The sequence below is a fragment of the Acipenser ruthenus genome, chromosome 29 (assembly GCF_902713425.1).
Source record: "Acipenser ruthenus chromosome 29, fAciRut3.2 maternal haplotype, whole genome shotgun sequence".
Taxonomy (NCBI): Eukaryota; Metazoa; Chordata; class Actinopteri; order Acipenseriformes; family Acipenseridae; genus Acipenser; species Acipenser ruthenus.
Window position 1 is genome coordinate 2207257 of NC_081217.1, and position 13166 is coordinate 2220422.

The 13166-nt window shown below is 43.1% G+C and overlaps 1 protein-coding gene across 1 annotated transcript; it reads right to left on the reverse strand.

Annotated features, from left to right (window-relative positions):
* Positions 1–744: 744 nt before the first annotated feature.
* On the reverse strand, positions 745–12380 carry LOC117434860 (retinoblastoma-like protein 1). Its single transcript, XM_059003529.1, has 22 exons — positions 12060–12380; positions 10884–11017; positions 10289–10489; positions 10060–10124; positions 9829–9957; positions 9181–9341; positions 8820–8884; positions 8339–8525; positions 7920–8086; positions 7670–7782; positions 7336–7439; positions 7049–7186; positions 6594–6758; positions 5962–6097; positions 5585–5851; positions 4890–5107; positions 4412–4588; positions 4099–4170; positions 3173–3263; positions 2856–3004; positions 2510–2674; positions 745–2383 (listed from the first exon to the last, which is right to left on the reverse strand). The coding sequence occupies exons 1-22, from the start codon at positions 12234–12236 to the stop codon at positions 2213–2215; spliced, it is 3252 nt and encodes a 1083-aa protein (XP_058859512.1). The 5' UTR covers positions 12237–12380; the 3' UTR covers positions 745–2212.
* Positions 12381–13166: the final 786 nt, after the last annotated feature.

The window sequence follows — 13166 nt, forward strand, 5'->3', positions numbered from 1 at the left end:
AAAAAAAAAAAACACCAGCGCTGCTTTTCCTTACCTCTTATCAGGGTAAAACAATTTCCATGTGTGTACTAAAGGGAGTTTAAAGTTTCAGGTGGGATCCCCACATGTTATCAAGCATATTGCATCCGATTCCATAGTAGTAACTGATGTCATTTTAAAGCATGAGGATATTGTTCTCTATGGTGAATCTGCAGGGAAAAGGCTTGTGATACGACTGGCTGGTAACTGGCAAACCAAGATCTGGAAGCACACTCGTCTGGAGAGTCCTGCATACTACTAGCGCCATCTACTGGTGTGGAAAAGGGTTACAAGTCTTGTACAAGTGAGATTAAAATGGGTCTGTCATTGTTCTTAAAATAAAACATAAGAACGATATACAATGTGTTCACTAGTTCCCCGATTATATATATATATATGTAGCCCTGCTGTCTAGCATCCTGGGTGCGTTGTATCTAGTGTTTACAGTTTGTTTGCACCATACAAAGTTCAATATTGACTCCAACATTAAAAACTGCATTGTTCAACTGTCTGAAAGACGGAGCTTGGCAATCACAGTGCTACTGCCGCTCCTGGGGAATAGTTACCCATTAATAACTCTTTAAAGGGCTGGCAGAGTCTCACAGTGGAGGAATTGCTGGACTAATTTCAGCCCTTAACAGTGGTAATGAGCACATCACAGTTAAGAATGACATGTTCTCCAACTTCTTCACCCCACACCGAGAAGAAAATACACACATGGAAAAGTGTGCTGAAGAAACTAAATTAAAAGGAGGACATTTTTTGGGTAGACTTGATTTAATATAACAAACACAAAAAAGCCAAAATTTGAAATATTACAAAGAATCTTGAGTAATATACACTTCAGGGCACTGGCAGACTGTACATTGTCTCTCGTTTAACATCCAATGTGGGTAAAGTGGAATCTGAACCCTGGAAAGCCTAGTTCACCCAGCCAATAACAAACCTTATTTCAAGCCTCCCCCTCTGATTCAGTCTTCCGTGGTTCATAATGTTGGTGTTTAATGTTTGATTCCAAACAGCACCAACTGAACACAACTCAAATAAATACTTTTGCCCTACAGCTTGGTACAGGACAGGACTCTGTAATACAAAATGCCCCGAGACCTTGCACAACTAATTCAGCCTGACACGCAAACCGCAAAGCAAGCCGTTTTTCATTTTACAGTCAGCGCTGCTGCGTTGCAAAAGGTGATTTTCAGAGAAAGAGAGCTACTTCGCTCACTATAGCAAACGCTAGGCTGTAACCATAAAGCAAGCTGGCTGATGGATACAGAAGGGTTGCAATTCACCTGGCTAATAACTCTGTAGGCACTGCAACCAGTACTCCTTTAAACTGCAATGGACAAAGGCAAAGGGCAAGCGGACAGGCCAACGTCCTACAAAAAAAAAAAGAAGTTGAAGATCAAAGCGTTTACTAAAACCACAGAAGAGAAAACCTATTTCAGTTCAAACAGATGTGTAGACACTACACATTAAACAGCACCATCTCTCATTTCAACAGCAAGAACAAACAGCTTTGAAACACAACACTGTACTCGCCTCTGGGACAGCTGTACAGCTAGCACCCCACACACACCACAGGGGATCCTCACAGAATACTGCATGCATGCTTTTGCAAACCCCAGTACACAGCAGTGGGACACTGGCTTCCTAATAGAGCTGTACTTTTTAATAGTCTGGTTTGAGCGTACCAGCCACTGGAAAGGACTGTACCATATAAAGAACTACCAGGGTCTGAGAATCTGAGAAAGGGGGGGGCAGTTAGGAACAACTATATATAAAAATATAGTTCTAGCCAAGTATCTCATTAAAAAATATATATATTATAGGATTTGTAAAACGGCTTGTTCTGTTGTTTTTGGGTGTATGACACCCAATGCAAGTAAATGTACAAAAAAAGTCTAGCAGGGATTCAAAAAGAGGGTTCAGGCTATCCTTTAACCTCGGCATGTTTCCACTTGAGCAGAGTTCATTATCCAAAGCGATGTACTGCCTGAAACCATCTCCAGAGCTCTACTGTATTTTCTATGCATGCGGCAGCAATGACAAAGACACCGGGCCTTCCAGAACTTGTGCTCCTTGGTTTCCCTCGATTCAGCGGAGCAGGTCCCGGTTTGTTTCTTCAGATAATCAACTCTCCATCTGGATCACCGTGACCCGTGAGCTGCGACACAGAACTGGAGGCCCGGCTTCAGTGATTGGCCCTCTCGCTCACAACATCCTGCAGCCGCTTCAGCAGGACATCGTCGCTTTCCTGACACAGCCGTTTAGCCGGCGATTCAGAGTCGCTGTCCATAGTAAAAGCTCGCTTCTTGCTCATCCGCTCTCCCTGCTTGATCATGTTGTTGATATCTCGCAGATCCTGCAAAACAGAAATAAAAAGGGTTTGTTTTCAATGTTGCAAATCATCGGCAGAGACATACGGCGTGTAAGAAAGTAAACCCTTATTTCTCAGGATAGTGGGGTTTGCCAGTTCTGCTGCTCTTACCTTTGAAGGGCTCCCGTTAAACCTGTAGGTCATGGCAGAGACGGGGGTGAGACAGGACCCATTCTTGTGTGGAGACACATAGATAGAGTGTCTCTGTGATATACGGCGAGGAGACAGAGGGAGGGATTTAACAGATGGGAACGGAGACAAGGGGGGAGCCTCCATCTACACAAGGAAAGGGAAAAATTAAAATCACACAAAACCATTTCATTACACTTCACTGTTCAGCTGCTGAAGTTCTGTTCATGTGACCTTACTGAGCAGTAAATAGAACAAGGATGACCCAATGAAGTTTCTATCACCTCTAGGATTTACTTCTATTTTTTATACATGAACGTTTACATACCCTATGGTCCAGGTTAGTGATGGCGTACTTCAATGCAAACGATTTCATTCGCAGCACGTATACTGAATTGTAGAATTGGATGAGGTCGCCTCTGTCATCTGCTGGATCAGTGTGATTGTCTGTCGGGGAACCTTCTTTACTTTCAACTTCTAATAAAAAAATGATATACATTTACCCTTCATACAACACAAATAAAAACCTTAAGCTACACATAAAAAAAAAAAATTCTAAAATCAAAGTAAAAACCCTGCTGCCAAGGACAGACATCGTTTACTTTTTGTTTTTTCTAAGCTGGGATTGACAATTGAACTTCATACCACACTCCATCGTCTCTTCATGCCCCTCAGCATTGTTGGCATCAGGCTGTGGCTGTTTGGCTGCTTTCTTCAACAGAACGCTCCTATACACCTGAAGGAGGCAGACAGCAGCACAGCCAGGGTTAACCTCCGACAAGAGCTCTCCTTTCAGTTCATTTTGAGCAGCATTATTTCTTTCAAGTCTCCCAGGGGTAGTCTTTTGACAAACCCACTTACAGTGGAGGCTATCAGCGTTTGTCTTTATGGAGTAAAGCCTACCTCTGCATAACTTAATTGCTGCCTCCTGCTGAAGTGCAGCAGCTATCCTTTCAAAACACAGTAATTACAGGCAAGCTAGTTCTCCCCATTATCTCTGTGCTGTGCAGAACATTATGTGTAATGTGAATTGTGAACACCAATTAAGATGACGAACAAAAACGCAAGAGACAAACCCATGTAACTTAACCCTCTGTGTACAGCCCTGTATATTTCATGCAGTGGGGGACTCACATATTCATATGTACTGGTCTCTAATAGCTTGTACAGTTATAGCTTTAATTAACGAGCAGGAAGCTGTTTCAGAAGCATCCTCGCAAATAAACAGTAACACTGATGCTTACAGCAGCAACTCAACCCATCAACCCATGAAAGAATGTGATAATTGGTTACTGCACGTTTTTCCAAGATCCCAAGTTTGTGTGTGCTATAAAACACCTCTTTTTAAAGATTTATTTCTTTGCATTTGGAACAAAAAAAAAGAGTCTTAGGTGGAGATTTTTGTAAAGCAATACTGACTCAATGTTATGTTGTATTGCACTCTCCGTTTCTTTATAAAATCACTTCTTACACTTTATTGAATGCAAGTCATGCATGTAAAGGGTTATTGGGACAAACAGTCCGGGAGCAACAGAAGGCTCTGGACAGTGGAACAAGGATCAAGCACTTACGTGACTGGTGGCCTGTGGCTGACTCCGGTAACATTTCATTATATCCTGGAATGATCGCTCTTCTTTTGTGACCTGAGGACAGAGAACTCATGTCCTTATTGATGTAATCAGCAACAGAACAAATCAATTGAGAAAAAAAAGGAGGACAATTTAAATCCACACAATGCAGCAAGAAGGTGAATCACTGGAGTGTTTATTAAAAGGAGAAGAGCCTGCCATGGAAACAGCAGCATCCAAAACATATAAGGACTGCAGATCTGAAGAGACAGATATTGAAACATGGGTCTCGGCTCTGCGTTGCATCTCAAATTACCTTTGCCAGTATGTAGACAGCACAGAGCAGTAACTGGTCCAGGTGTCTGTCCTTCATTAGGTCAGTGCAGTGGACGAGGGAGAACTCAAAGCAGGTCCAGATCTTCCTTCTTAACTCTGAAGACATATCCAGCTTCAGACACAGGTCCCTCAGCCGCACACTCGCCAAGTGATAAACCTGTACAGGGCAATTAAACACATAATAAAAAACAACACACACAAAACCGATATAGCAATATTCTACTGTTTATTAATCTCTTAACTGCTGGTTTCAGCACTAATCTAAGATACCTTAAATAACATCAGATAGTCCAAGACTGGCATTAATCAGGGACTGTGGAACCACCCAGAAATATATAGGCTTTATTCCCTACTGCAATGCCAGTGTGACCACTGCAATGGCTTGTTGTGCCAGGTACAGGAAGACGTGGGCATGTTTGTTAAGATTAAGCGCCTTGTTATAAGTTTCTCTGCTTTACCTTTCTGAAGAACAGCGCCAGAGAGCCAGTCTTCTTGGGCTTGCTGGACGCTGGCTGAGCCTCTTGCGCTGCGGCCCCACGAGAGCGTGTCGGAGACGTGCCGAGCAGTGCTTGAGCAGAGAGCGGGGTCGGGCTGCTGCTATCAACACCTTTCTGCTGGTCAGCAGCGTTCACCCCCACGGGTATAAAGGTGATGCCCCCTGTCTCATTCGCCACACCTGTGAAAAGCATGTCAGATATAATGCAGGGATGGAAATCAGACTCCCACTGCAGAGCAGTTTGACCCTGCTTTTACTATGAGTTTATTAAGACATAGCTGAGCTTGTTACCTATACCTTGTGGCTAATCAAGCTCGTAGTAAAACCTGGAATGGGTGAAACTGCTATGCAATAGGAGTCTTATTTCCATCCTTGTAACAGACCCAATTTGCACCATTTGTTTACATAATAAAACTTTTGCTCATACAAAGCAAAACACAGAATGTTAATTTAAAAAGGACTCAAAGTGTGTCACTTATGTGTTACTAGTTACCGAACATCAGTTTTATTTTTCCTCCACAAATAGTGGTGCAATTCACAGTGGTGTGCCTTGATAGATGTACCCGAGATTGTTAGAATCACTTTATCTTGCATGAACAGACTCAAGCAGAGCTCTGCTGTCCGATGCTGAAAGTGACTAAGAAAACAAGCCCTTACCTTTCACAGGTATCATGACCTTCTGCCCATTCGTCGTGGTTACTGTCGCTGTTGCCATAGTGACCAGCGTGCACCCAGGGGGGAGAGGGGCAGCGTCTCTGGGGGAGGAGGGGGTGTGGATGATCTTCAGCGCCCCCCCCTGAGAGAAGGAGATCTTGCTCACCGGGTATCCCGAGGAGGGGTCCTCTCCAAACAGACGCCTCTTGGCACTGCCAGCCATTGGGGAGCTGTAGCGATCGTGCACCGAAATGGGTGAAGGCGGGACATCTGGAATAGAAATAAACGAATAAATCACCATTAAAAACATCTCTGAAGAGGTTATGGGTATTGAGGTAAATGCTGGCCTTGCTGAACAGGCAGCTGACATCCTTCCTTACCTCGTCTCACGCTCCCACCCAGGTCGGTCCGCACTTCTTTAAGACGAGGGTGAATGACTGGAGAAAGGGGCGCCATGGGCAGGTGAGACAGACCCCCGCTGCCGTTTCCACTTTCAAAATTGCTAGGAAAGGTCACCTGCAAGAATAATAATAATAAAAAAATAAAATAAAAACACACATTATGCAGGCATCACTTCACGTGACACATTTCTAGGTCAGCGATTAGAAAGACACCTCGCCAGGGCTCCTGAAGATCAGTCAAGACACAATGGTATGTCTGTCTGTAGAGGAAATAGAACATTTTTATACTATTTCAAGGATTACTCTGGCTTCACAGTTGCTTTAAATTAGTTCCAATTGTATTGCTTGTTAAGCTAACACATTCAGCACACACACAGCAGCTTTAAGCAATACCAACAAAATCCACCAGATGGCGCCTCAATAACCAGTCCTGTGCTGAATGACAAAGTTTGTTTGCAGTCATTTCTTACACTAAACTAAATGATGATGTGAATTCTGAGAGCTTTCACTGAAAAGTTTGCAGCCTGTATCTCATATTCATTTTACAAATGGATACATGTAATGCATTACCTGCTGGTCTGCTTGGTAGTTTTTTTTTCGGAGTCACTCACCTCCTCACAGGTAGGCACTTTGTTCTGTGCCGCTCTCAGACACTCCCACAGCGCAGAGTCCTGGCTCCAGGCACGGCTCTCCAGGATCTGCTCCTCGATGCTGTTCAGATGCTTCACCATGTCCCGGGACAGCCCCTCCTCGGATCGGATCACAACCTCTATAACCTGTCCAGAGGAGGGGGGCATTCTTAAACAGGAGTCTCCAAGGGGTCAACATTTACCAGGGTCCCAGGAGCATGCCAGGTGTATCAGGAAGTCAGGCAGACCATTTCCTAGTGCCTTCGTCTGTGTAACAAGGTGGAATTCCTCCTGTAGTTCATCCTATCACAGTCACTGGGTGTATAAATAATGCTACACTTTGTAATGCAATGCGGACACTTCACGTACCCTATTGAGTTCACCGCTTTAAAAAGGAGAAAGAGAAAGGTCTCCATTCACACCCAGTTACATCATACCTTATAGAAGTAGAAAGGTCTGAGCTTGAAGACATTGATGATCCAGGGGAAAGTGCGCTGAGAGCTGTATGCAAAAAGGACAACCTCCAGACAGCAAGCCAGCAGAGAGTGGTGAAATATATCCTGCTCCAGCAACACCTGCAAAACAAAACACCAATAATGACCTCCTCAAAAGCACAGCACTGCATCAACTGCCTCACAGACTGAAACAACAAACAAACAAACGGCACAGCCCAGCATGCAGACTGGTCTTTGCACACAGAAAGAAGTTAAAGAGCAGTACTCACTGCCATGTCTTTTCCATGCAGTCTTCGGGTTTCCTGCGCCATGACATTCTCAAGAATTTTATAATAAAGGATCTCGGCTAGCTTCAATCTGTTGTCAGCAAAGTCTGAAGGAAAACGAGAACCATTTAGTTAGATGCCCAGTAACTGACCCGTTCAAAATGAGAGCAGACAGAGAAGTACTCAACCACAAGCTTGGTGTGAATCAGTCATTTACAGTTACACTGGACTGCAGCATGCTTCATCCCTGCTGGCAAGCCCAATCTCTCCCCCAGTCCAAACCTACAACATACTGCAGGCTCAATGTTATAGATAGACAGCGTGCCTGTTTGCTCACCCATATGAGAGCCGGGCTGCTCGTCTGTGTCTTTTGTATAGTGTTGACGGAAAGTCTCTCCCAGGCTCTTTACTCTGTTTAAAATGGTTTTGCTGGGGTCCCGGGAACAAGAGCTAAAATAAACAAACAAACACATTGAACAACACCACAGCACCCCCCGGTTAGCAGACACACACTGGGAGGCTCAGTGGAATAAGCTGTTCATGTATTTACTGTATGCGCTGCTAGAAGACCCCGCCCTGGCGCTCACCTGAAGATCTGCAGCAGCTGCTCGCTGGGAGCGTTCTTCAGCCCCAGCACCATGCTTTGCAAGCGGCTGACACTCTGTGTTGCCGAGGAAACGGGCGTCACCATGGTCTCCTTCTCTCTCAGGTACCGGCGTCCTGTCAATGGAGTCGAGGGTGCAAAAGACCGCGTCTGTTGATGGGAAAGAAAAAATAAACACATGGATGTTAAAGTACTGTGGTGAAAAATGTTTTGCCAAAAGCAGCAGTACCGCATGCGATTGCTGGCAGATGTTTTGTTAGTGATCGAAATGTATTGCATGCTGAGCACCTATTTACTAAATGTGTTCACATATCAAGGGTGTGCTATCAATCAAAAACGCTCTCTCTACCAATCCAACTGAATGTCTTAAATACAAGAAAGAAAAAAACTGCATTTCTGGACCTTTTCAAAATGCTGCTGAAGGTTGCATTCCACCTGCATCCTCGCAGACAGCTTCCCTCCAGGGAATTCCAGAGCAGACTTCCGAGGAGTTCCGATCTCCTCATCAGCATCGGCTCCCAAAAACACCCTCTCATCGAAATCCCCGACCGTCAGAACGTACTCTTCATACTCCTTGTTGACCGCTTTGCTGAAATCAGACGTGAAACACAAGAAGAGACTGTAAGAAACCGCCCGTTTACACACTGGTTTAAAAGCATGATGTTTCATGACACTACAAAATAACTTGCTTTCAAAAGACTGCTGCCTGCCCAAACTGAAGTGCAAACACTAAAAGATTCCACGAATGACAAGAAAACAAATAAACGCTTCGTAGATCAAATAAACAAATAAAAAGGTCCAGTTCCTTTCACTTTAAAACACCGAAGACGGATTTGATTCCTGCAAAACTCAGAAAAATACATAGAGAAACACGTGCACTCACTTGTTGTCTGTGAAATGCAGAACGTCCAACATTTCTGTGAAAAACTCATCGTTTCCTTTTAAAATCTGAAAAACAAAACAGAAAACAGTCGCTATTAAAAATCTGTACATGCAGTCTTTTTAAACCAAAAAAGTTAAATTAATAAAAAAAACATACACTGCAGAGTAATTAACTTAAGAAATAAAATGGTGGGGGAGAATACTGTAGTGGGAGCCAACGTGACAGGTTTAGACAGTGATCCACTGATAATCACACCAGACAATTCACACTCAGTAAGTGGGATACCAGCTTTAAAGCCCAGGAGATCTCAGGGTCATCGTTCTGTACGGCTGCTGGGTGTTGAAAGGGTTAAAGCCGTTACCTGTCTCTCGAACAGCTTGCAGATGTAGGGTTTAAAGTAGTGCTCCTTTATGCCCTTGGCTTCCACCACCAGCCCGTCATGCAGTTCACACAGCCGGTCGATGATGCAGGGAGGCTCCTCAGGGGGAGTGTAGTCAGGGTTGTGGTAATCCGCTGGCAACCCTACAAAACACAAGCAAACCCCCTGAACTCTGTTTTTCAATTCCAATTCATTTTTAAAAGGAATTCCCCAATTCCAAAATGGAATTTATATTTTAGAGACATCATTGTTGCGATTGTTCAGCTGCTTTCATTTTAATTGACTTAATAGTATGAATGCAGGCTTGGGTGAATGCAAGTCTACAGTAGGGTTAGTGTAGGGTTTGAACAACGATGTGTTGGAATCGATTAAAAGGGAATGGGACTGGGAATTGATTTTAAAAAGGATTTGGAAATGTAATTGAAAAACAACAATGGACTCCAACCCTATGCAGAGGGGCATACTCAAAACCGGAAGCACTGTGTTCAATGCTTATTGTTCCTAGAATGCACACGACACGTCTAGGAGTCAGTGCATCTAAGGGAACAGATCAGGAAATGTGCCAAGCCAAAGAATCTCTCTTCTAATTCCCAAATACAAACTCCAAACCCGTCTTTGTTTTAATCTTACCTTTAAAATGAGGATTGATGAGATCCTTCCTGTTCGGACACAGCAACGCGTTACCGAAAACCAAGTCCAGGCAGCAAAGCAGAAGATGATACGAATTGACCAAATCATCACCGATCATGCGGAAGTTACCTGCAGAGAAGCACAGGCAGCAGTAATATGTGCTACCACTTGGAAGGGATATTGCTCACAAGGTGTACAAGGACTGCACTGCCGGCTATCGTTTGACATTACCTTTCGTATACACAAACAGGGTCCAGCAGAATTTAAAGACATCGCTGACATGGCAGGGAAGGCGTCTGTCGGGATAAGCAAACAGTAGGTTACATCAAATGAAAATGTATCTTTATAGAACTTCCTGATGATGCTGTTTAAAATTCAACAGGTAGCTGATCTGACTAAGAGTCCTGGCAATTCATTTCACACTGGCTCGATAAAGAACACACCAACGAGTAGACATCACCTCTGTTTTCTGCTCCGCGGGATCTTTGGGGGCTCTTCCTGGGGGTTTTGAAACATGTCCAGAAAAATCGGCTCAAACTTCTTAAAAATGACCGTGGACACTTCGAAGTTTCTCTCCAGGCGCTCAATTCGTTCTCGAAACTCCTGCGACAAACTGGACATGTCCGCCCATTTCTTCATCTTATTGAAGAACTGGATTAAACTAGACACACAAAAAATATACATATTCTTTATTTAAAATAGAAACGGATGTCTGTGCGAGTTACACAAACATTTCACCATAGCAAAAACTTTAATAAAGCTGGCATTAATATGTGTTTACTTTGGCTACTTATAATAAGGCAACAACAATTCAAGACAAGTCCAGGACTGGAAACAAGACTCCTACTGCATAGCAGCTTCACCCATTCCAGGTTTTAATAAGTGCTTGATTATCTACAGTGTATAGGTAACAAGCTCAGGTGTGTTGTATTAAATAGTAAAACCAGACATGGATTAAACTGCTATGCAATGGGAGTCTTATGTCTACCCCCTGCTAAGTCTTAGTGGATAGAGTCTTTCTCTACAGACCGGGGACTGCATCAGCGCTCACTCACCTTAATTTTGAAGAGCGCAGAATTCTGGTCAGAGACACAAAGTTCCCCTCCATCATGCCCTTCCCCACTGTAGGAGTGGAGCCTCTGCGGCAAGCAGTGTACAACGAGCAGGCCAGCCAGTGAACCACGTCTCCCTGTACGAGAATCCACAAAATAAATGAATCCACAGGCTTCATCTGCACCCACACGCTACCACAACAAGGCCATTCTGTTCTGCAGGGGCGGAAATAAGACTCCCGCTGCATAGCAGTTTGATCCATTACTGGTTTTGCTAGGAGTTTATACTTTGGCTAAGTGAAGCTCGTAGTAAAACCTGGAATGGGTCAAACTGCAATGCATCCCTGGTTCTGTGTCAAATAAGCTTTAAATAGCATGTGTTATTATCATTAAGATATTGAGAACGCAGAATTCAACGTTTCTTCGTGCGAAGCACAGTTTAATGAATTTAAAGACAGTTGCAGTAACACTGTGGCGTTTTCTTGTCGGGTTTGGCTGCTGTGCGACTAATGCTTACAGTAAAGCCTGGACTTAGAACAACACACAGAGCGATGGACAGCACTACATCGATAAACACGCATAGCATCTCAAAACCGCTTACATTAAACAAAATATACAATTACAGATTTATAATGACATGAATTAACTTGTTCAGTGTATAATATAATCATTAAAAACATTGACGGTGATGCCAGTGTTGCTATGACGTCTTTTTCTGTGTTACGTAGAACTAAGGGCTGTAACATAAACCGAAGCATGTTTTAATTGTGATTGATTCAATGTTAAACAAGCGAGCCTGGGCAGTCAAACAGTGGTTAACGACCTCCGGGTTATAACACATACACGCCCCAGGTAACATCTCAGAGTAAGGTTTACTGTACTGCTTGTTGGGTACTGGGGATTTAAATATATATTTTAACATTATAATTTAATCAGAATCGAAAATGATTTTTTGTGTGTTTGTTTTAGCAGTACAGAAACACCAGTATAGTGTCGGTCTTTGTAGTTGTTTGTAGTTTGGACTCGGTAACTGTACACCAGAATACTCCAATGTGCTAGATTATAACTATGATCGAAACTAAACAACATTCAGTTTGTGAAATGCCTTGTCTGTGCCGTTTCCACATCTGACTCCAGGTGTGTTTGTATGACATGAGAGGGTTAGCGCTTGCCCCGTACCTCCAGAGTGTATGTGTCCCAGATCGCTGTGAAATTTTGCAAGGCTTCAGCCGCTGTCTCCTCGTCCATATTCAACTCTTGGCACAGCGCATCTAAACTTTTCCGAACTTGTGTCACCTCATCCTTTCCCGACTCGGGTCCAGATCCGGAATCGGAATCGCTTTTAGCGCCCCGCATTGGTTTGATTCGAGTTAATTCGACTTTTATTGAACCCGTATCAACTGCTCCGCTTGATTCCTCCAGCGCCCCCTATGCTATCCCACAATCCCCCGCGGCCCTCATTGGCGCGAAAAATCACCAAGGGGTTATGGGATACCAAGAGAGCTTTCCGGCCGATGTGTTTTGATTTTGAGTGCCGGATTGGGCTGATTTCTCAGAATTTAAACATTTAAAAAACACTTTAGAAGTCTGTTTCACTATTGTCCAAGGCCCACTGGTGAAATATATTAACACAGTGAATGTTAAGATAACGTAATTGATAAGAGAAATAAACTTCTGAACAGTTACCCTCCATCAGTCTATTCGCAGTTAAGAGATCACAGTTTTATTTTATTGGGGCTGAGCGTGTTTCTTTACAAATGCAAGTACTTGGGCTAATGCAGTCTCTGTATATTTATTAATATGTAAGTAATGTAATAGTTTCTGAAATACATTAAAGAATTGGCTTAAGATTTATGAACTCGCAATCCTCTTATTTAATTATATAAATATAGGACATATAATTCTGCATTTTTTTTAGCACTTGTTCTAGTTCATTTTCTAGAAAGAAGTGCAGAGATTAAGCTAGAATTTAGTCAAGCGCAATGGCGCCTTTTCGCGGCGCTGAATTAGTGTTGAAATAATGTGGCGTGCATGCTAATGTGTGTTATGAATACCGCCCGCTTCTTGGGTTGCACAAGGCGGCGCTGTGCAGAACTGAAATTGAAGCCACACAAGTTCAGTTTGCTGGGCTTGCAAAAAAAAAAAAAAAAAAAAAACAACTCCGCACCAAACTATAATTCTGAAAAACAGTATTAGCCCTAATTAATTCCCATCTACAGGTTGCAGACTTCTTACACGGAATCCTAAATAATAATAATAATAATAATAATAATAATAATAATAATA

Bases quoted from the DNA above. Each gene is read 5' to 3' on its own strand.
- LOC117434860 (XM_059003529.1), bottom strand. From the start codon at position 12,236: ATGCGGGGCGCTAAAAGCGATTCCGATTCCGGATCTGGACCCGAGTCG. The intron at 8,087-8,338 runs GTCCAGAAATGC...TCCCATCAACAG, and splicing joins TTCAGCAGCATTTTGAAAAG to ACGCGGTCTTTTGCACCCTC. The intron at 3,264-4,098 runs GTAAGTGCTTGA...TGCCTCCTTCAG, and splicing joins AGCCACAGGCCACCAGTCAC to GTGTATAGGAGCGTTCTGTT.